Source organism: Nothobranchius furzeri, chromosome 1, assembly GCF_043380555.1.
Source record: "Nothobranchius furzeri strain GRZ-AD chromosome 1, NfurGRZ-RIMD1, whole genome shotgun sequence".
In the NCBI taxonomy this organism is placed as follows: Eukaryota; Metazoa; Chordata; class Actinopteri; order Cyprinodontiformes; family Nothobranchiidae; genus Nothobranchius; species Nothobranchius furzeri.
Genome location: NC_091741.1, coordinates 67,087,915 through 67,111,959, shown reverse-complemented (window position 1 = coordinate 67,111,959; position 24,045 = coordinate 67,087,915). Strand labels below are relative to the sequence as shown.

General features: G+C 40.9%; 1 protein-coding gene across 6 annotated transcripts in view; it reads left to right on the top strand.

The window, feature by feature from the left end:
• Nucleotides 1–24,045, top strand: part of LOC107380771 (protocadherin-1) — a 240,387-nt gene that overhangs the window by 19,341 nt on the left and 197,001 nt on the right. For all 6 annotated transcript variants that reach the window (XM_054739398.2, XM_054739399.2, XM_054739402.2 and 3 more), the window contains exon 3: nt 3,309–5,489. In XM_054739398.2, coding sequence (XP_054595373.1) covers nt 3,309–5,489 — 2,181 coding nt within the window. The remainder of the gene's footprint in view (nt 1–3,308; nt 5,490–24,045) is intronic.

Sequence of the window (24,045 nt, the reverse complement as noted above, 5' to 3'; positions counted from 1 at the left end):
GAAAAGGTCTGATTTTGGAAGTTAATTTTTACACATGAAAGATCTGCTGTTTGTGTGAAACATCATCACATAATGATGGTGCATTCACAGACCAAAAATAAAAGTTTTAGAATATCAGATTGACCATTTTTTAGCTAATTAGCTAAGTTGTGGAGCTTGTCTCTTTATGTGTTATACAATTTTAAATGTATTCATCTTTTTCTCTAATTACATGATCCAATTTTCAGAAATAAAGAAACTTAAAAACCTTAAACAATACCTACAAAAATATACTTAGAAATAAATCTTGAGTTTGATTTTGTGGCTTTTTAAAACCTTATTTGAAAATTAGTATTCAATAATCTAAAAGGGTTTATTAGGACTATTGGAGGGAATTTGCTTAAATTTCTGTGTCATAGCATTTAAATTTGAACGTTGCTATCTAAACACACGACTTTACTTTAAACTACAGGTTGACCGATATTGGTTTTACTGTTGCCAATAACGGTGCAGATGTGTAGGAGACATGTGGCACTTACACATTAGCATCGGCTCCACTCCACCTGGACAGGGTTCGGAAGGTTCTCATTTAGGTAGCCTTGGATTTTCATGTGTGCAACCGGATGTCTTTTCAGCCCTCTTCCCGAGGCGGTCTACCTGGAGCCAAACAGGGCCAACACACCCAGGCCGCTTTTGTTTAGTAATGGAGACACCGCAGACTTCTCCGTGTTTTTTTGCCCCACCCACATGCTTGGAGATGCGCTCATGACATCACAAATATTGATTTTTCGCACCAATTTTGGAGACCACCCATGTGTTCAATCACGTCCGCATTCCTAAGGCAGTGTGGAACGGAACACAGGCAGGCTAGGAAGGATGTAGGTGCGGAGTGGAGTGGTTCCAATGCAGTTTATATGGTCCGATTTTCATGGCCAATATCTAGACATTTTCCACCTTATTTTCATGCTAAGTCTTAACTTTGTGCTCTGTTCAGTGTTAAAGTCAGACATCTATCAAAAGGTAATTTAGAGCATTTATATGCAGTGAACATTAACATGCATTTAAATACAAATTCTGTAACATCACCTAGCTGCCCGAGGATGTGCCTGACTTTAATCGGCTTTACTGAGAACAAATATCGGCCAATGCTGATGTGTAAACAAACAGCTATTATAAGACTGATATATCGGCTGACCGATATATCAGTCTCCCCCTACCTTAAACCAATTGGAAAATGAAACAATATAACCATAAGTGTTGAAATGTGCCTGTTTAGTTGAAGTCAGACCCAAACACTCTGAAATCAGAATCTTAACTGCAAATGTTGATGTTAACAAGTAAATCCTGGTTGAGAATATTGGCACAAATTTTAATATCCAACAGCTAAATTACAATTTAAGATGGTTAAAAATGATTTATCTTTAAGAAGATGCTCATTACTCATTTAAAAAAGGAGATCCAAAGGGTTTTAAAAAGTCCTCACTGATTGTTCATGTAATTATAATGTAATTTACTCAACATCATGCCAGACTGTGTGGAAATTATGATGGATTATCTCTACATGTGTCTGAAAGCGGGTTTTCTTTTAAAGTACAGTTTGGATGCAGACAAACTTGTCTGTTTTTATGATTTAACAATTAAATATTAATCACCTAAAACCTGTAAATGTCGTTCTGCTTATTCAGAACATCAGTCGGCCTTGCTGGATAGTTATTAACCCACAGATAAAGGGTGTTTATACTGTGTCTGGAAACAGCAATGTTGGAGTTCAGCCAGTGCAGCTCAGACTTCATCAGAACCCCCTTGTGCTCTAGCAGCCTGACTGGTCAATACACAATTCTCACAGGCTGTCAATAATTCAAAGCTATTTGGTGATATCTGCTGCTTAAAGCCACACCAGAGTGAAGAAGATCAATGGGCAGGCAGAATTATAATTTTCATTTCATGCTTTCTTTAACCTCAATCTCCCTGGCTTGGGTCAGTGACTTGCACAGTGAACTGGGTGCTCGTGGTGGTCTGTCACAGTCTGATATTCACCAGACAGAACCAGATTTTTATTATCTGGCTGTCTGAATTTGAGCCGGTGTTTAGGAACATTAAAAAAATTATAAATCATAATAATATATAACTTATGACATTTTTTGTATTATGTGGGCTACTTCCTAGTTGATCTTTAGACTAATTGTACTTACATAGCATATGTGAAACACCCACTTATTTCTGTACAGCTAAGGAAAATTTGAGCTGTATTAATCATTGTAGAGGTTGCAACCCCCCAAACCATACAAACATGGACAAACCCTGAGAGCATGACATCATCTGGATTTTTGTGTCCTTGCCATACAAGTTTAATTGTTCATGCCTAAAAATTCCCCAAGACATATTTCTTCTCCTTTTTAAGGACTTTTTAAGGGATTATTTTGCTGAGTGCAAGCTTGGCATAGGTTCACCTGTGCTTTAAAGGAATAATTGGCCTTAAGATTTAAAAACCTTAATTACATTAATGCAGGTCCCAGGTGAGGACCGCAGAAACGCTGAACCAGCAGCACCTGAGATATTTATAAAAGCTGTCAAGCTTTTTTTTTTTTGTTTTACAACAGCTTACATATTTAATGAAAGCCACAATGTTTGAATGAGTACAATAAAAAAAGCATTGGTCAGGCAGACAGAGAAGGCATACTAACAACCTAAGTGATGTTGTGCTGACTGTTCACGGCCTAATTGACTAATTACCTTCATTTACTTTGGGTTTGGACATGTGAAACCGGATTGTGGCTGATGTTAGTTTGTCTTCTCTGGTCTCATAATGGGCCCAGAGGAGCCTGGGCTTTTCTCATAATGAGAGGAACATTAACATTCACTCATCTGCCCATTAGATGCCAATGATCCGCTGCACGGCCGTTAGATGTTGTTGTGCGGGGGTGTGCACTCTGATTTGATAGTCTATTATGGTTCACACACAGTATAAGCCACCGCCCCCTCTGGAAAACATACACAGCTTTGCGGTGTTGCATTTCTAATGGTTGTCACTGTCTGTTAAGAAGCTAAATTATCATGGAAATGTAACCGAGCTTGTAATAACAAGGGGCAATGCTCAGGTTTCCAAAGTCCAACTTAAAGGTACTCAGAGTTACTCAAATGAATTCCAATTTACCTTCTCCTTTGTATTTATATGTCCAAAATGCATGAAGTGCAATTCTTGAAAACAAATAATTCCAGCTGGAAGTGTTTCCTGTAATTTCACACATTTAAAAAGTGGTTTTGTTCCTGTTGAACAATGTTAAGTTGTTGATGGTTGTTGACGTGACCATATTTTTCTACCATTGTAGGTCAGAGCCAATGATGCTGACACCGGAATCAATGGAGAGATTGAATACAGCATACATCAGGCATCCGAAGCTGTCCAGAGGCTCCTACGTATCAACCGTACTACAGGCACCATTCACGTCAAAGGCTTGGTGGACAGAGAGGATATCAGTGTCCTCAGGTTCTTTGTAGTTGCCAGAGATCGTGGTCCAAATCCAAAGAGTACCAAGGTTCCTGTGATTGTCAGTGTCAAGGACCTGAATGACAATGCACCATCTGTCGAGATCCGCAGCATTGGTTTGGTAGTCCTTCAAGATGGTGTGGCCAACATATCTGAGGATATGCCCGTTGGTACACCAGTAGCACTGGTCCAAGTGTCAGATCGTGATGAGGGGGAAAATGCTGTTGTGACCTGTGTGGTTGCTGGAGATGTCCCATTTCAGCTTCGACCTGTAAGTGACTCAAATAATGATCGGAGAAGAAAATACTTCCTGCAGACAACAACTCTGCTGGATTATGAACGTATTAAAGATTACAGGATTGAAATAGTTGCTGTGGATTCTGGAAATCCAGCGCTGTCCAGCACCAACTCCCTTAAAGTTCAGGTCACAGACATGAATGACAACACACCGAATTTTTCTCCTGCACTGCTTGAAGTAGACTTTCCAGAGGGCAACCAGCCAGGCGACAAAGTTCTTGATGTCATGGCCTCAGATGCAGACAGTGGTAGTAATGCAGAGCTGGTCTATAGCATCATTGAGCCCTCAGCTACCAGACTGTTTGAGGTTGATGCCAAAACCGGGGAAGTTCGTGTAAAAAACATGTTGGATCGAGAGGAGACAGAGCGTTTTGAGTTCCGTGTGGCAGCTGCAGACAAAGGTATCCCAAGTAAAACTGGAACTGCTACAGTGGTGGTAAATGTTCTAGACCGAAATGACAACGACCCAAAATTCACTCTAAATGGCTACAGCTTCTCCGTCATCGAGAACATGACTCCAGGAAATCCAGTTGGAGTAGTGACTGTCACTGATGCAGACAAGGGGGAGAATTCCAAAGTTAAAATTTCTGTAGAACCAGACAATGGAAATTTTCGCATCCAAGATGGCACTGGAACCATCTTGTCAAGCATCTCGTTTGACCGAGAGAAGGAGAGCACCTACACCTTCCGTCTAAAGGCGGTGGACAGTGGTGATCCACCTCGTTCCTCATATGTTGGCGTGACCATCAATGTCCTGGATGAGAATGACAATGCCCCCTACATCACAAAACCTGCTAACTCATCCTACAAATACCTGTCACCTGTCACACCACCAGACACTAGCATCGCAGTTGTTGAAGCCGAGGACATGGATGCTGGACCCAATGCTGAGCTGCAGTATTCCATCACAGGTGGAAACCCCTATGGCCTATTCCAAATTTCACAGAGCAGTGGGGAGATAACGCTGGCACAGGAATTCACTGGAAAGCACAATGGACTACATCGATTGGTGGTGAAGGTCAGTGACCGAGGCAAACCTCCTCTCCACACCACTGCTCTGGTCCATGTATTTATTAATGACACCAATTCTAACACCTCCCTTATCGAGGCACTGGTTGGTCACAGTCTCTACACACCTCTAGACAGAGACATTGCAGGAGATCCCAACTACTCCTACAGTTCCCGCAGCAATGTTTGGTATGCCGTCCTTGCAGGTGCTGCTGGTGTTATTCTGGTCATTGTAGCTGTAGTGGTTATCCGACACTGGCTGCAGAAGGATACCAAGAGTGGTTACCAAGCTGGCAAGAAGGAGAGCAAGGATTTGTACGCTCCTAAGCAGGGCCCAAAAAATGGCAAAGTGAAAAAAGGCAAGAAAAACAAAGCTCCAAAACCCACCAAACCACTGGAGGAGGATGAGGAGGCCAGCCTTCAAAAAGGCCTCAAATTCAACCTCATTAATGATGTCAATGACAGTCCCAGAATCCACCTGCCTCTTAATTACCCCCCAGGAAGCCCTGATCTGGGCAGACACTATCGGTCCAACTCTCCCCTGCCATCTATCCAACTGCAGCCCCAGTCACCCTCTGCCTCCAAGAAGCACCAGGCTGTTCAAGACCTCCCTGCCACCAACACCTTTGTAGGAACTGGCGACAACAATTCCACTGGTTCCGACCAATATTCGGATTACAGCTACAAGGCCAATCCACCCAAATACAACAACAAACAGGTAGGAGACTACGCAAACACGGCAATGTATCCCAGAGAGAACATCTACTGGACCAACCGGGTGTGGTAGTCACGGTGGACCATACTTGACATTGCCAATTTTCTTCCACCAAAGCCGCACTGATTCCCTTGCACAGCACCCACTTCCAAATATCTTTGTTTTGTTTTTTTCTTTAAGTTTGGTTCTGTTCACAGTCTGTTCTATTCAGCCTTTGGTTTTCACATGAAAATGGACACAACAAAATCCGCAGAAAATGAAGGATGACATTAAGGATGGACCAAATATGGGCTTAACAATATTTGTCAGTTTACAAGAGTGACTTTATGGATGATTTTTAGTTGCTTTGTGATATTTATGTTTTCCAAACATGTTCAGATGTTTTGTTTATGTGGTATTTAATTACATATATGTTAAACTACAGAGTATGAAGTAGAACAACTTTTCTAAATTGTTTTCCAATAATTAATTCAATTTATTCAACTGCTAAAATTGGAAAACCCATGTAGGTCCATCCTTGGCTTCTTTATGTTTTAAATTATTTTATTTTTGTTTAGTTTTACCTTTTCATGAAAGGTTAAATGAAGGAGGTTTGCTGTTTTTTTTTTTACGTGTGTTTTCTTTCTGTGGCTACTGAAAGCTTCATGTTGACATCCCCATTAAGTCTTATTGTGGTCCTTTTTTTTATTATTTTTTTTCTTTCTGGAGAGCTGAATCAGTCTAAAGCTGCTTTTTATGCCCAGATCAGCTTGTCGAAGTGTGACAAAGAGTGACTGTGAATTCCTGAGTTTTTTGTACCTCCTTTTTTTATTGTTTCACAGCTTACTTTGGCTACGAACTACACTGGCTGAGCACCACTTTAGAGTGTTTCAGTCCGGTTCAAACCAATTTAAGGTAATTTCAGCTCAGTCAGGGAGCCGGGCATTGAAAAAGAGAAGAAAAGGAAGAAGGATGAGGGAATGAGGGAATGGGTGGTATAAAAGCACCCACTCCATGAAGGAAAAGGTACACTCAGACTAAATAGTCCTCACTTCCTGTCAGCTCAGCTGAAATAGGACTTTTAATTTTGCTGGCTTCCCAATCACTAGGGCTAAAAAGTCAATTGTTTGCACAGATTAATGACAAGTAATTTTCCGGGCGCCCGTTTTCGCCTTTTTACTCACGAGTGCCTTGGTCTTTTGTATTGGGGGTTGGGGTGAGAAGGGGCCATTACGTGTGTGATTGTGACAGACTGTTGTTATGTGGCTTCACTTTTATGGACTTTGGAAAAGCACTGTGGAAATAACCATGGAGACAATCACGTTCAAGGTGTTGTAGCGATGTTCAGACTGTAAATTTCTGTTAAAGATGTGTCAAATATTTTGTTTTGTTTGTGCTTCTTCAGCTATTTATGTTGCAACATTACTGTGTGTTGTGTGTGGGGACTGACAACCTGAACCAAAGACACACACACACACACACACACACACACACACACACACACACACACACACACACACACACACACACACACACACACATACACACACACACACACACACACACACACACACACATCTGTGTTTTCATCACCATCACCATCTCATAGCATACACGAAGTGGACGTTGGGCCGGTCTGGCAGAGTTCGGCTCCTGCTGGGTTCATTTATTGAATAACCACATGAACCTGCAGGCGGATTTAAAGCAACTCAGATCCAGGTTCGGGTTGTGTCCTCATCCTATTTGAGGAAATGTTTGTACAGTTTTTCTTTGATGTTTTTTACGGTTAAAGGCAGAATTTATTTCAATAAATGTCTTGCTAAAATGTTCAAGTGGCGCTCTCTGTGCATTCACTTGGGTTTAATGTGGGCTAGATAAAGTGGGAATGTTAGATGGAGAGGTAGAGGAATCCATCCCCACTTCCATCCTTCACACATGGAGAGAAAATATATTTTTTGAGATATGTTTGCTCTTATTTTGTACTAAGTTAGGTAAAAACATCAATTGAAAAGAAGGAATCCAGTTTCTTTGTGTTGATTCTTGCTGGAAACAATGAAGATGGACGTTGGTTCAGTTGGCTCAGAGAATAAAAGACATACTGTTAATGTTTAAGACTGTGATTTTAGAAATTAAAGCAAACGGCAAAGTCATTCAATTTAAAGTTTACTATAACATTCTTAAATTTAGGAGTATTTTGTTGTTTTTTGGTTCAAGAAAATAACTTTTATTTTTACTATTCTAATATCTGTTTCCTTTCAGATACAATTTAATAAAACATGAGTGGAAAAAAAATAAAATAGTAAAACAATGCTAAAATAGTTTCAAAGGCAGATGACACAAGGTAGAAACAAATTTAAAAACATATTTATTACAGTTTATACTGGAACACTATTGTTCTGCAGTAATTAGCTTTGATGCTAAAGTCAGCTGCTAAAATCTGTACTATTCTAAAAAGATGTTTTGTGGAAAAGTCCATAAAACAGTTTCATAAACTTAATGAAGTTCTCAATCAAAGGACACTCACTAAAAGACTTGAAAATTTTAATGTTCAATTTAGCATTTATACAGTTTTACATTTTTAAAGAGGTTTTTGACTGCAATCAAGGATTTAAAGTTTGCACACATGATCAAATGTGATCACTTGCCCCTAGATTCAGGTCGCAATAGTAATCAGACTAGCTGTTAGCTCTTCAGTCTGGTCAGAATTCTTTTCCACATCAAGGTAAAATTGTTTTTAAAAACTTTCTACAGAAATCAATATTTAAAATACCTAAACCATTATTTTAAAACACCTGGTGTGAGCAGATGTTCAGGTTTTACATACTTTTATGATACATTGTTTATCATTAGAATTTTTGGAAACTCATCACAGATTTGGGATCAAATAACCTGCAAAAAAAACTTTTTACCTCAGCTCTTTTAAAATGTATTTTACTTCAACAGGATTCCTTTGATAGTTCATCTTGGTAGTTCAAATCCAACTAATGAGCAGAAAATAAATCATTTGAATCATCAAACAGTCTGAAGTTTAAACTCAATATAACAAATGATTCTGAATAAAACAGGCCCATTTACAGGATTTAAATATGTTTTCTCTCCATAAAAATTCAAATCATTCTATCAGTTACTTTGAACCTTCACCTGCTGCTGTGTCACCTGAACACACACACACACACACATACACACACACACTGTGTAGACCATAAACTCAGCCTTAAACAGATAAACATCCTTGAGCAGGTGCCCAATGTGCTGGAGGGGTCAGAGGTCAAATATCACTCAAGTATAGGTGCTTAGCAGGCAGGATTGAAGAGGTCAGAGGTTAATAACACACATCCCTAGCTCCTCCTCCAGTCTGGCCTTCACATTAACAGTCCACCAGCGTTCTTCCTGCTTTTACGCTGACCAGCTCGGCCGTTTCTATGGTAACACGTCAGCCTCTTGTGTGTGTGAGTGTGCGTTCTGACTGACCTCACTCCCCTTCATCTCCTTCCATCCAATCCAACACAAACCCTCCTTCTATGGCCAGCTCTGCACGTTGGATCAACTGTGTGTGTGTGTGTGTGTGTGTGTGTGTGTGTGTGTGTGTGTGTGTGTGTGTGTGTGTGTGTGTGTGTGTGAGCGAGCATTTGTTACACATTTTAGTGCAAAAATTCAAACAAAACATTGGGTGAAAAAAAAACAGATTAGTGCTTTTGAACAATTATTCAGAACGACCTTCAGGTGATGAACACATGAACATCAGAGGCTTCACACACTTATCAGAGTGGAGGGAGCTCTGTCTGGTCTCTTCTGTTTGTCACTTATCGTCTTCACCATCAGCCGTTTGGGGACGAGCAGGAGGCGGTCGCCTGTTTCTCAACACCTCTCCGAAATCGACATCTTTCCCCTCTGTTGGAGCGTCATGCTGGATCTGTTTCACACGTGTTCCCGTCTGCAGCCAGACGGTTCACAGCCATGATGCTGGTTCACCTGATCTAAACGCTTCAGGATTCCTGCACAAAAATGCTTATTAGATCGTGCCGCAGTGTCTGACATCCGTCCGTCACCTGGAGGTAGACACATGCTTCTCTGCTTTTACAGAAGGAGGATTGTGTTGGACCTGGAATCATGGAAACCACACAGCTATTAGTTCATGTTTCAAAACAAAACCCTCCATAATACCCATGAAACCAGGAGTCTTCCCACATCTATGGCCACTCCAAAGGAAAAATAAGGAATTAATTCTAAATGTTTAGAAAAGAGTTGAAATATTTCCAAAGTAAAGTCGGGGAAAAGTAAAAAAATAAAATTAAAAAAATCAGCTTTGGGACAACAGAACTGGATTACATATTCTATTTCTAAACAAGAGCTTTAACTGGATCAACAATAGCATGATTCCATTACTCACATCAGCAGATCCCAAAATACACATTTTCTTTTTAACTTGGACTAAATTTTGTCCCAAACTGCTGGAAAGGCTTGTGTTTGGCTCCAGTTCAAATGAAAGCTGCATGAGCCAAGAGGCATTATGGGTATTTAGGCCTTTACACAAGATTTAGGTTTGATTTTCCTTTTAATTTCAAACAGTTGTTTATTACTTGTTATTTCTGCTTATTTTCTTCCTCTTGAAGTATTACTTTGACTTTAATCTAAAAACTGAGACAAACCAAAGAAATCCCTCCTCCTTTAGAGGCCCTAAACATACAGTACTCTCATCTTTAGAAACGTATTCAGATCTTGTTATAAATGCCGCTTCAGGAGACCAAGGAGTTAAACATTATTGTTATGTGGTCTTGGAAACCAGAGTTCCTAACTGATCTCAGTTTTTATTTTAAATTATGAACACTCAAAATCTCAAAACACAACATAATTTAATAAAACATAATGCATGGTTAGGTGGGATGATGGTAAAAATCTGGAAAAAAGGTTTGAACAGAGAGAGACTGGTTTAAAACCAGTTCAACTAACAGTTTGTTTAAGACCATTAAAATTACCGTAGTATTTCCTACTAAAGAGCAATTTTTATGGCACCAAATCACCAAATAAGATTTCCACCACAACTCTATGTGAAAAGATCTCTGAGCAAATTTGATCAGTTTTAAAGCTATAAAACTAATTTGGGCTCTAACGAAATCATCAGACTGAAGCGGAACTGTTGCTGGTCTGTAACCAGTTGCAGCTGTTGCCCAGGACGATGGCAGATGTGGGTCCAAAGATCTCTGACTTACGGGGACACTTTACAAATGTTTATGTTACAGAAAACCTTTTTTTTTTCTCACTCATTTGACTTGTTTTTCTTAGTAAAACACCCCGTCATGAATTGCCTCCACATGGGACAAATGAAGATACTTGATACACGACAATCCAAAAGTTAAAAAAAAAATCCTTTAAATGGAAAAACTTTGAAAGTAAACTCCTAAAGGAAAATAGTGGTCCATAGCTTAAAAATAATTACCTGTTTTTGAGGTTTGGTGTTACAACCACCCCTCCACCCCGAAGTTCTTAGTTTCAGTCATCTGCAATTAAAACCAAACTCCAGGACACACCCTGAAACACACACACACACACACACACACACACACACACACACACACACACACACACACAGCATCAACACAAAAATCTGTTTTCCATTTCCATCTACGTGTTAATGCAACACTAAACACTCGTAATCAGTTTGCTCGGCTATGGTTACAGTCCATTAGGTGATTTAAAACAGGTGATGCTAATTGCTAACACGTGTTGTGACTGACAGGGAACTTCCTGTTTCTCTCAGCTTGCTGTCAGAAAACAAACAGCAGCCATCAGCCGAGCCTGAGCTGCTTCTTCCCTGAAAATTACAGTAATTTAACATCAGAAGCTAAAAGGAACAGAGTGGCTATCAGTCACAGAGTTGACCACCGTTTGTTTGCTCACACGTGTTTCCAATAGAACGTCTGTGTTTAACTTTTTTGTGATTGCTAACTGGAGGCGACAAGTCAAAGAAGAAGTCCCCCAAACACATAAATTACCAACTCAACTGTAGTTACAAAACATTTTAAGCTTCAAAGTAACCAACAGCCCAGACAAATAACAAAGAACTCTCAAGGAACCGAAGCAGAAAAACACACAAAGTAATTCATACAAGCAGTTAAACAAAACAACAACAAAACGATAAAATTATGTGCAAACAAAAATAACAACTTTAAAAAACATTTGATGCTGTGTTATGAAAGTCCAAAAACTAGAGTTTGATAAAGTAGAACAATCAGAATCATATGTAAATGGTTAATGGTCTGTTTTTGTGTAGTGACTTCTTAGGGTTCTACAACCCCCCAAGGTGCTTCCCAACACAATCAGTCACCCACCCATTCACACACACATTGATGATGAGCTATGTGCCTTATTTAGCTTTCCTAGCCTAGCTAACTGAGCAGAAACCCACCCTCCAACTCCAATCTTGAAATCAGTGTCTGGTACAAATAAAATAATTCAGTTTAAATAATTATTAGTAGTGTTATTAAGAAGAAGACGGAGACACTTAGAAATCAACTAATAAAACAGAGATAATAGTATCCTTCCTTTCCCCAAAACAAAATTTGGCTGAAGGGCAGCCAGTTAGCCAATTGCTCAAAAGTCATCTGAAAACTAAAAACCCAAAAGGAATCTTGGCAATATTTGGATTTGTTTTTTCATTTAATGGTAAACTTACTGATTAAATGTGTTGAGTAAATGTTTTGCTGTAATTTCTAATTTTATAAAAACAAACTTTGGCAAAACTAGCCAAAACTCTTCCCAAAACATTACACATCCTGTCAAGTTTCAGACATTTTAAAATGAACACGAGTCAAATGAACATCAGTGTTCTGAAATATATATATATATATATATATATATATATATATATATATATATATATATATATATATATATATATATTTTAAATAGCTATGTATTTTGTGTTCACAAAAGCTGTTTGCATTGTTGTGGTCTCTAGTTTGAATTAACTCCTTCAGTTGTTTTCTCTGGGGGGGGGGGGGGGGGGGACCCTGGCACTCCTGTTTCTGGGGATTGAAGCTGTGGAAACAACAGGATTAGGAGTTCTTACTCATTAATATTTACGATGTGCAAACATCTTGGCCCTGATTGACTAACAACAAAGCAACTCTTTTGCTGCTTTCGTTTGCTCTTCTTTCATGGGTAAAGAAACAAAAAGCACCGTTGATGTTTTATCTCCACAAATAACACAAGCAGAACCTGTTCTGCCATGTTGAAGAGTTGCTAATGCTAACGGTTAGCTTCAAATGGCCGAGACGTGCTCTGCTCTCTCCTGGACACAAAAGCAACACATGCAATTTACTTTGTGATGAAGAAAGACACTGCTTTTTCTTACCCAGTCGTCTTATCTCTTTTTTCTTTCTTTTTGGCGTCTTATGCAGGCGATAGGGTTTGAAGAGTGTTTTCATGTTCAGCATGCATGGGCAACACAGAGTGACTGATCATATCTCAAAACAAGTATTGCACTGTTCCTCAGTGAACTAGCTCTTTAAATGCAGTGGTGCATTTCAAAAATCTTTAGATTCGGTTTGAGATTAGATGTTTGATCATTTTTGTGTTCATTTGTGTGTGTGTGTGTGTGTGTGTGTGTGTGTGTGTGTGTGTGTGTGTGTGTGTGTGTGTGTGTGTGTGGGTGTGTTAAATGTTGGTCTGTTTTCAGGTTATAACATGTATATTAACAGGTACAATGGAAAGATGAAGACAGTTAGTGAAGGTTCAGACCACAATGGGTTCCTTGTAACACACTCAATCACAGACCCACATCGTGTTCCTTCAACACACACATTCCTGAACATAGACATCACTCAGTGCATTGTGATGGCATCTATGTGTTTTCTGTGTGTTTGTATAGAGATCAGTTCAGGTGTGTCAGATGGATGGACTACACCTCATCTGTAGACTCCACTAAAACCAGTGGAATTAAATATTCTGGTCTAGGGGCTTAATGAATGCAGGACTGAGCTGTTTGTGGAGCCGTTCCAGTCCCATTGAGATGGGAATGTTGTCAGCTGCAGCAATCACAAACAAAACCCTGAAATGTGGTTTTGACTGATGAAGATGTCTGCAGAGTGACTTGTTATTTTTGTTAATGTACCAGCCGTCTGAAACGTTCCGTCTTCTTGACGAATCACCTGTCTGTGCTCGGCTCGTGTGTGATTGTGTGATGCCTCCCACACAGCTGCCTGAAAAACAGCATCCCTGCTTTTATTCTGGATCATGTTGGGTTTAATTACACATTTAATGATCCTTCTTCTTTCCTCTGACTTTTGAACAGTTAGTCTTGGACGTTTCTGATTTAGTCCATTCATAGTTTTTAAGAACAGACAGACACATTAGATGTGTGTTTTAGAGATGCGGACAAAACAATCTCTAAATATGTTAAATGCAGTAATTCATTGAGCCATGGGCTGGCTGGATGATGTTGGTCTCAGGGCTCAGTACGCAGAGCAGCTCATCATCCTCTTGTGCAAGATGGGGCCCCCCATGGATCCAGGGGCCTACCCACAGCGAGTGTTCTGCCATGAGGCCGGACGGTGCTGTTTCTCGGTTACATTTTATCAAAATCACACATTTGAGTCACTCCTGTGCATTCTTATCCTTAATAAATCCATCCTGTTTGGTTGATTCTCTTAGAAAAACAGTCACAAAACCTCTCTGATGGATGCAAATTAAAGTCTTTTAAAAGAAAAATGCAGCTAAATTTAAACCCTGACTAAAAGGGAAGCTTCAGAATAATTGTGTAATCGCGGACATTCTGAGAGCCGTTTTCTTCTTAATCCAACAACAGCATCTAAGAATAGATGTGATTTATTTTACAGGATTAAGAATCATCTGAGCTGAGATTTAGAGAAATTGCTTGTCCAATTTGAACGCTGATAGAATGATAGCTGAAGCTATGAACATTTCCCACAAGCCCTTAGTGCATTTATGTGCATCACCAGGACATGCATGCTGCCAGAGCAGAAAAAAGGAGGACACAGGGAGGAAAGATTTTTACATGCAGCAGATAATTTTGCTGATCAGTAGAGAACATGCGAGAGATGATTTTCAGCCTCTCTGTCCCTCCGTTCCTCTGTCCCACTGTCCATCTCTGTCATCCCCTCAGGGCTGTGGCTGTGTGTGAGATGAATTTACACAGAGATCAGTGGGTTTGTGGGCACTTTAGTTGAAGCCAGGAACCAAAAACACAACAAACAGCGTCTTCAGTGTGTATTCATGTCTGCATGAGTGTGTGGTGCAATTCTCCAACAGCACAAGTGAAGGGAACCGAAACCTGCCTGAGGCCACACACACGCACACACACACACACACACACACACACACACACACACACACACACACACACACACACACACACACACACACACACACACACACACACACACACACACGCACGCACGCACGCACACACACACACACACACACACACACACACACACACACACACACACACACACACACACACACACACACACAGTGAAGAGATAAAAAAAATGTGAAACACAGCACATGTTCATAGTAACATGCACAATTGGTGTGTGTGTGTGTGTGTGTGTGTGTGCGCGCGTGAGTGTGTATGTGTGTGTCTGATACCGTGATGTAGCAGGTGCTGTAACTCAGGAGAGCAGAAGGTTGCTGCCCTGAAACACCAACACACACACATACCTGTAGGCGGGGTCAGGGGTCACATGTTAGGAACAGCTGTTAGGAATGTGGACGTGCTAAACTCGATCCATCTGCACACAGATCCTTACACACACTCATAAACACTGTCAATGGCATCCATTAGTAACGAGTAAATATTGTGTGGGGTTGATTTTGGATCATTAAGCACAAAAATGTTTTAAGTGTATAAATATACTTAGTTCACACTGTAGCTATAATGTTCTTGCCCGTGTTTCCAGGTGTTTGTAGCTATCTCTGAGTGGATTTTAATATAAAAGTCAGTTAGAAATGATCAAATGAACATTTATAATTAATTAACTTCTGGGATAAATTAATTCAGTATGGTTAACATGGCTAATCGAACTTAGCAAACACAAAAGTGGCTAAAACCCTAACCCTTGGTTGACTGAACACAAGTAAATGGTATGGCCTGTATTTCTGTAGTGCCTTCTTAGGGTTATACAACCCCCCAAGGTGCTTTGCAACACAATCAGTCATCATCATCATTCACACGCTGGTGGGGATGAGCTACGATGTAGCCACAGCTGCTCTGGGCTCGTTGACAGAGGCGAGGTTCTGGTACCACCAGTCCCTCTGACCACCACCAGGAAAGGCAGGTTAAGTATCTTGCCCAAAGACACAACAGCTGCTATCTCTGGCGGGAGCCGGGATCGAACCTACAACCTTCCAATGACTGGACAACCCGCTCTACCTCATGAGCTACTGCTGCCCTCAGTGAATAATATTAAACAATACTTTTTTTTTTCAGAAGTTGAACCAACATGGACAAGATTGCCTTCTACATCCAAATTAAATATTTAATATTGTTGGAAATTTTACTCAAAAAGTTTTGCCAAAATAGTATTATTTAGAACCACTTCATGGAATAATAAAAGAAATGGAAGATTCTGATTTAACAACTCAACTCAAGGCACATCAACTCCCTCTTTATTTGTATAGCGCCTTACAGACATAAGATATGACACCACAGCACTTCACAGACATAATAAAACAGATAAAAACTGATAAAACCAACATAGAACCTAACAAAACAGTAACACAAGATATATGATAAGACCAAATAAAAAATAACAACCAGAGGAAAATGCAAAATCATAGAAGTAAGTCTTAGACCTTGTTTTAAAAAGCTCCACAGAGGTAGAAGTCCTTGTGGACAGAAATATTTGGACCTGCCACTGAGAAGGCTCTTTCCCCTCTCTATCCCCTTTGGGCCGACCCATTCAAAGTTTTGAAGACCAATAAAATAATTTTAAAACAATTTCTAAAAGCAATGTGTAAAGCAGCTGAAATGTGACATGGTCAAATTTCAGCTTGCCTTCTAAAAATTTGGCTACTGTATTTTGCACGAGTTGCAACCTAGCTAGAGTACCCTGGCTCACACTGAATAGGACTGAATTGCAGTAGCCCAGGCATGCAGTAACATAGGCATGAGCAACAGCCTAGAGATCACAAATTGTTAGGAATGATTTCACCTTGGACAAACAATGGAAATAATGAAAGCCTGAAAACATCACTCCTTTAACGTTACCATCAAAGCAGAGGGCACTATCTTTCTTCACCTCGGGATTAACTTCTGATGCACCTAACTGAGAGCTGAAAATACCGCAGTAGAGGCATCGATACGACCGTTTAGCCCAAATTATATTGTCTCCCTCTTACTGTCATTAAGACATAAATAATGTTCAGACATCAACGTCTTGACCTTAGCCAAACACTCCAAGAGGTTGGTAGTGAAGCATTCACCTGACTTATCCAGGGGCAATTACAGCTAGCAATCATCAACATAGAGGTGAAAATGAATGCCACATCTATGCAAGATATCATCCAGGGAGATAATATAAATTGAAAATAGCAAATGTCCCATTATTGAGCCTTGCGGGATCCTCCAAGGAAGATGGGAAAATTCAGAAGAAAAGCCATCCATCCTTACAAATATCCTGTGAGCTAAATATAATCTAAATCCGTTCAAGGCCAGGCCTGAAATCCCAACATAATCTTGAAGACAATGAACAACGTCAAACAAGGCTCATTATATTCAGGGTGCGGACCTTCTCCTATGTGCCTAAATAGAAAAGTTAAAAACAGAAGTTTGTGGGACACCTGTGAGTCCACCTTCACAGAAGCACCAACCAAACTGAACCGCGTCATCACTCAGATAATTTCAGTTGATCAAAACCAGTTCATCAAGATCCCATTCCACATGTCTGTAAGGTATTTCTTGGTTGATGCTCAGCTTGTCAGGAGGTTCTGCTCGTGTTTCATCTCTGCTTTTGTCAGTAAAAATGTTCCTGGTAAATTCTTTAACTGATGACATCCAGGTTTGACAGGACATGGAGGTCTTCAGGTGGATTAGAAATGATTTTATTGACCGGCCAATCAGATTTTTCTCCCTCACATTTGGACTGATGGACTGTGTCATGGTGGAGGAAACCTGGAAACCACCTCAGAGGGGCTGGCAGAAGTAGCGGAGAGGAGGAAGATCAGGACTAAAAACCTGAGAAAATAGAAGATGGACATATGTTTTCCAGCTGTTGGATACATGTTTAACAACTGTACATAAACGTCTTCAGGTACCTTTCAGCTCTGCACAGTAGAGAAGCATGAGTAACGTCCCAGTAGCTGTAGTATCAGTACCTTCCCAGTAGTATCAGTACCAGAATGGTATTTACAGGAACAAAGTGCAGTAATCTGCAGCAGATGCTAAGTGACAGTCAGGACTGTCAGCAGCGAGTCTCTGGAGACTCTCGGAGACGGAATGCGTTTGAGGACCTTCTGCCAAGTGTACAGTCACTGGCAGTCGCCGCGGCAACTGCCTCCGTCTACTTCCTGACTGACAGGTGACGGTAAGAGAAGTGACAGCTACCGGAGAGAAAAAGACAAACATGACTCAATCAATCAGACGGAAGTGCATAATCACCAGCATATTCGTTTTTCTGGTCTTTTCTGTTTTTAAACAGGAATTGGTTAGCATTGGATTGTTTTTCTTTTTCATTCGGGGGTCTCTGTTTAGGCTTTGTAGAAGTCTGCATGACAAACAAGAGGAAGAAGCAGAATTACATTCACCATTTGCATGGTGGAGATTTGTCACATTTTATCTGTATTTTTGGTTCAAGTAAAAAAAATATATAAAACTAAGATTCAGAATATTACTGACAAAATGTGTGTAAACCTTTAATTTAAATGTGTTGGAAGTCTAGCTCTAATACGGTTTAAGGTGAGGCTTTAGAAAAAGACACAGATGTTAACCCTAACCACCAACAACTGTTGAAGCATCTACTTTTCTGTTTATGATCAAGTGATTTCACAACAATCACCTGATTTGAATCGAAAGCCAGGTTAATACCAAGGATTATCACTGGGATCATGCCTCCACTGCCACCTGGCTGCCATTACACCCAATGTTCAGTTCTCATTCACATCATGGGGCCGTGGATCAGAACTTAACCCTTGTAGAGTTGCTGAAGGAATGTCCGGGTGGGTCACTTCTAAGGGTTCTTGTTCAGCTCCTACTCTTGGCTCTAACCGGAGCATGTAAGTGTGGGGGATGTTGTCTGTGCCTAAAATAAGTTCATGTTATTCATCTTGTTAGTTTAATTTCCATTATAGCGGAGCAGGTGTGAATTTTAGACGCGTCACGCATGTCTCCGTTTTAAACATGTTTAAACTGTTCAGAATACAAATCCAGGCTCTCTCTCTTTAGATTGGTGTAACTAAAGTTTGTCCTGAATGAAACTTTACATTAAACCATGTCGAAAAGGTAAGAAAAGGATCCAATAAAATCAGTCACGGAGTACAGCACAGTGCGCATGGCTCTGAGATAAATCAGGTTTAATTGTTTCTCTTTGCAACAATCTTCACAGGAAGGCAAAACAGTTAAATGGCAGGTGCAGATATTTCCATTTGACTGTTTATTTTGACGGATAAACTCAAGGATGTTGGTTGTTTTGAAAGAATTACCCCGACGCACACTGACGCACACACAGATGAGCTGACATTTTAATCGTTACGCACATCGCGGAGGTAACTAAATAAATCAAGAAAAGATTCCCATCAGAACATCAGAGCTTTATACTGGACATGTGCTCAGAGCATCTTGCAGCGCACACAGTGGACAGTGAGCTGACAGCTTATGTAGCTGATGGTGCACGCCTAGCGGCTGTGATGCACATTTTACGTATTTGGAGGGGTGAGCTGGACGCTTTGCTTTTACTGGAAGATGGATTTTAATTTTTTTTTTCAAAAATGTCAGAGATTTTGCCCCATGAATAACCGTAAAAACTACCGGTGTGCATGTACTCTTATGGAAGAGTCCTAAGTTGAGAGGTAAATATTAGAAGTGCAGGTAATGCATGCCGGTGGCCGGTGCCGGTCCACTTAACGCACGGGTGTAGACTAAATAATGACAAATGAATGAAAATTAAATTGTGAGTTTTTACTTCGTATTTTAGAAATTAAAATGACGGGGGAACACATTTATGACGTCTTTTTAAACTAAATTTTCTAGCGCGACCTGCCTGCTTCACTTAAGTCACTGCTTATTAAGGCCCGTCCGGAATTACCGTGGCCCACCCAAAAATGAAAACCTGGCGCCGCGCCTGTTATAAACCTCTGCAAATTGTTGTTCTTCACTTTATCAAACTCAGACTTTGTACAGCTAATGTCAAGATGTAAAATTATAAATTCAGTCGAGCTCTTCCCTCCCTCCCTCTCCTGCTCTCCTTGAAACCCGACATTGGCTGTCAGAAGAGGGAGGGGAAGAAGGAGATGAGGCAAACAGAGTGAGTGTGACGTAGAGAAACCAGACTGGTGTGGAGGTGAGCAAAACACCTGGAAAAGTGGGTGTTGAAACCCCCACATCCACCACGGGCATGACGCCCATGGATACCTTATATCGTTGGTCCTGTTTGTGGTCTTCATAAATAGTTGTGGATGGGCGGACTGTCTTATTTTACAGATGATGCGGTTCTATTAATTCGTCAAACCATATGCTTCACGGATCCCTAAAGAGGTCTAGCTAACCCTTACCTATTGCCTTGGGATTTGGATCCATGTTAAAAGAGCAAGATCTTGGATTGAAACAGGTTCGACTGAGAAGCCATTTTGAACTTATTTAAGGGTTAGGGTTAGTGTAACCCTACTTCTGAAAAAAAATCAATCACTCTGAGTTTAACATGAAGGCAGAACATGAAAATTGTCTTCTACCCCAATTTCCTACACTAGCTTGTTCATCCGTCACTGGCTGCAGTCCGGGAGGACTCTCGGTCCAGTCCGGTCCTTTTTCCCCAGGGAAAGGACGTACGGAGAAACTCACTCAAACCTTATGGCTGTTACTTTGAATGGTGAATAAAGTGAACTATGACCTATGCCTAGGTCATGTCTTAGAGAGCAAAGAACAGGGGTATCTGAGCTTTTTTACCCCAGAGTACGACTCACAAGGCCTTCAATCCTACTAGAGACCACTGCAAATGTATTAACATATTAGTAAACTTGACATTTAAAGGTAGTGAAGAGCTCCATCTACCAGGGGGAGCTCAGAGTAGAGTCACTGCTCCTCCTCTTCAGATCTTCTGAGGTGATTCAGGCATCCGATTGCTGCTGGTCACCATCCGCTGGAGGTTTTATAAGAGGAAACAAGCCAGAACATTTGGGATGGATTACACGTTTTCTCTGGTTTGGGTACGCCATGGAATCTCCTAAAGAGGCTGCCACAGAGAAGACCAATGTTTGGGTTACCCTCCTGAGTCAATTCCCTCCACATGGATAAGAGATGAACTGTGGATATATCTAATGCTCTTTAAGTAATGTAAGTTCCAGTCACTGTGACACAAAACTAGAATTTGATTAAGTTTTTGGGGCAAAACTGAATAAATCTAATTCTTGCTTTTAAAATAAAATTTCAAGTATCAGAAACCACGGGGCCTGTTCCCTTCTCTTTGGTGATGACGCGTCACGCGTTTGGTTTAAGGTGTGTACTGGTTTTATTATTCCTGCTCTTCATCAAGTTCACTCAGCTTCATTTGTCTTGATTTTACTGCCGACGTTGTTTAAACCCCTGATGTTCATCATCCTTGTCTTCTCGGCAGCTTTTCACACTCCGCAGGCTTCGGCTATAACAGCCTGTTTTTACCCTTCAGCTGCTACTTTATTTATGTCTGGTTTACACACACACACACACACACACACACACACACACACACACACACACACACACACACACACACACACACACACACACACACACACACACACACACACACACACACATCCCTGCCAGTTATAAAATTTCTGGACCCTGCAGGACTGAGAAAGATGAGGGCAGAGGGCATCACACTCAGTTTGTGTGTGTATTACAGCAAGTGTGTGTGTGTGTGTGTGTGTGTGTGTGTGTGTGTGTGTGTGTGTGTGTGTGTAAGGTTTTGTCGCTGAGGCAGAAAATGACGCAGCGGTCGGCTGAGCTCAGCGAGCTTTTATGGAGCAAACGGGGGCTTCCTCTCCATCGTTTTTGGCAAAATGCCTCGTTTTTCCCTCCCTCTCTCCATCCTGTCTTCTTTTTCTGTCTGCTTCTCTTCATCCTGCCCCATCCTTGTTACTTTCCTCTCTTTTTATTCTGCTCTCCTCACTTTCTTCCTCTTTATGGTATGTTTTATTTCATGTAATAGTTTTTTATCCTTCCTCTTTTATCCAGTTTTATCCCTCCTATCTTATTCTGTTCTTTCCATCATCACTCTCCTTTTCCCCCTCATTCTTTTATCATTTCTACTCCCCCCTTCCCGTTATTCCTTGCAGTTTCCCTTGATCTAACCATCTTTTCCTCCTTATTTCCTCAGTCTATCACTTCCAAACTCCCCTCTCTTGTTCCATTCATCCACCGTTCCTTCTACCTTCTCAGACTCCTCCCCACATCCTCTTCCCTCTCTGGTTTTATTTATTATGTCCTCCTCGTTCTTCACCTTGAGTTGCCTCTCTCCTCTGCCTCCGACTGTAGAGCACCGATAAGAGCGAGAGATGGAGGGAGGGAGATGTTGTCGTTCTTTTGCTTGCCGCTTTCCTTCTCGTATCATCTCAAGTGTCTGCTCGGATGGGAAACACTCGTCTCCTCTCTCCTTCCACCTCTTTATCTTCCTCGCTCATCTACACTCCATGCCTTTATCTCCCCCACATTCCTCCTGCTCCCACTTTACACTCCCTTCCTTCTTCTCCTCCTTGACTTCCTCTTTCTGGTTGGACGAGCAGAATGGAACGAGATCTCAGGGAACTTTTGAGAAAACCGAGATTTATTGGGACTTGTTTCTGAGGAGAGCTCTTCACTTTACAACACAAGCAGAGCGTAAATCGGGGTTTGATTCTTTGGGGTCAAAACAGTAAAGATGAAGGAAATTAATTGGTTCAAATCCCAAAATACAGACGTGACATCAAAGGTGAGATTTTTAAACACACACTGTTGTGTCACAGATTCTCAAAAACAACATGTGCGGTCCATTTTCTTTACTTTGCATTAACACGTCTTTTCTTCACATTGAACCACCCATAACCATTAAAACACCCTCGCTACCATTATTCCCTTTGGTCAATTTTTATAACAGTTTTGGACTAATCTCGGGAGGGGCTCAGAGTAGATCCGCTGCTCCTCCACATTGAGAGGAGCCAGTTGAAGTGGCTCGGTCATAGTTAGGATACCTCCTGGACGCCTCCCTGGTGAGGTTTTTTGGGCACGTCCAACCAGGAGAAGACCTAGAAAGACCCAGGACACGCTGGAGGGACTGTGTCTCTCAGCTGGCCAGGGGACACCTTAGGGTTCCCCTGGAGGAGCTGGTCCAAATGACTGGGGAGAGGGATGTCTGGACCTCTCTGTTTAGGCTGCTGCTGCTGCAACCTGACCTCGGCTATGCAGACAAAAATGGATGCATGCAGTTTGACAGACTTTCATGAAATCAATTTTAAGTGCATTTGTAATAAACTTTATTTAGAGTATTTGTTTCAGACCGGATACATCTCTGTGGCAAGGATGAACTGAGTGCTAAACTGATTTATGCTTTTGCCTCGGTCCAAGATGTTTAGAGAATATTTTTCATAAATAATCTATGTGTTGATCTGGTTCAGGTTCACTTTGTAGATAAAAAAAATCATGTTTGAAGCATTTGTGAGGAGGTTTCATGGCTTTTGGCTGTTTGTTTGTGTGTTTGTTGAACAGCTGTTTCGCTCCATAATCCTTTCTCTGACCTCAGCTCCTCATCCAACAATTCATCACATCATGTTTTTTTACATTCACGTCAATCTGTTTTACTGGTAGGAATAAGAGATTTCTCATTTGAGAACAATATATTTGAATAAAAAAGGCCAAAATGCATAACTAATGCATCACAAATCCTCCCCACGTTGTACTCCTCGTCTTCCTTTGCCTCTGTCTGGATTAGCGGTCCTAATCTCTGGAGGTTAAATTAGAGGATTGAGGTCGGATGTTAACACGGAGCTCCACATCTGGGACTTTTTCCCTTTACTTTTCCTTCCTTTGGTTTTTAGGAGTAACGGGAAATTTCCCTGAAGGCTTTTGTGAATCCCGTTACAGCTGTTGGAGAGGCTCAGAACCAGAAAATCACAAATCTGCTCTGCGTCCGTCAGACAGCAGTGCTCGTGTTTCTGTCAGAAACCAAACAAAAACAAGAAAAAAACCAAGAAGCCAGCAGGCAGTTTATCTGCTCTGCAACACTCTGACAGCAGAAAACACCAACAAACCACATCATCAATATGGGAAATGATCAATAATGATTTGTAGTGGAACCGTGAAAACTACTGAGGAAGATGACTTTGACAGCCTGCCCTCACTCTGCAAACAACATTGTTGTTTAATGTTTTTGGTTGCTAGAACAGTCTGAAA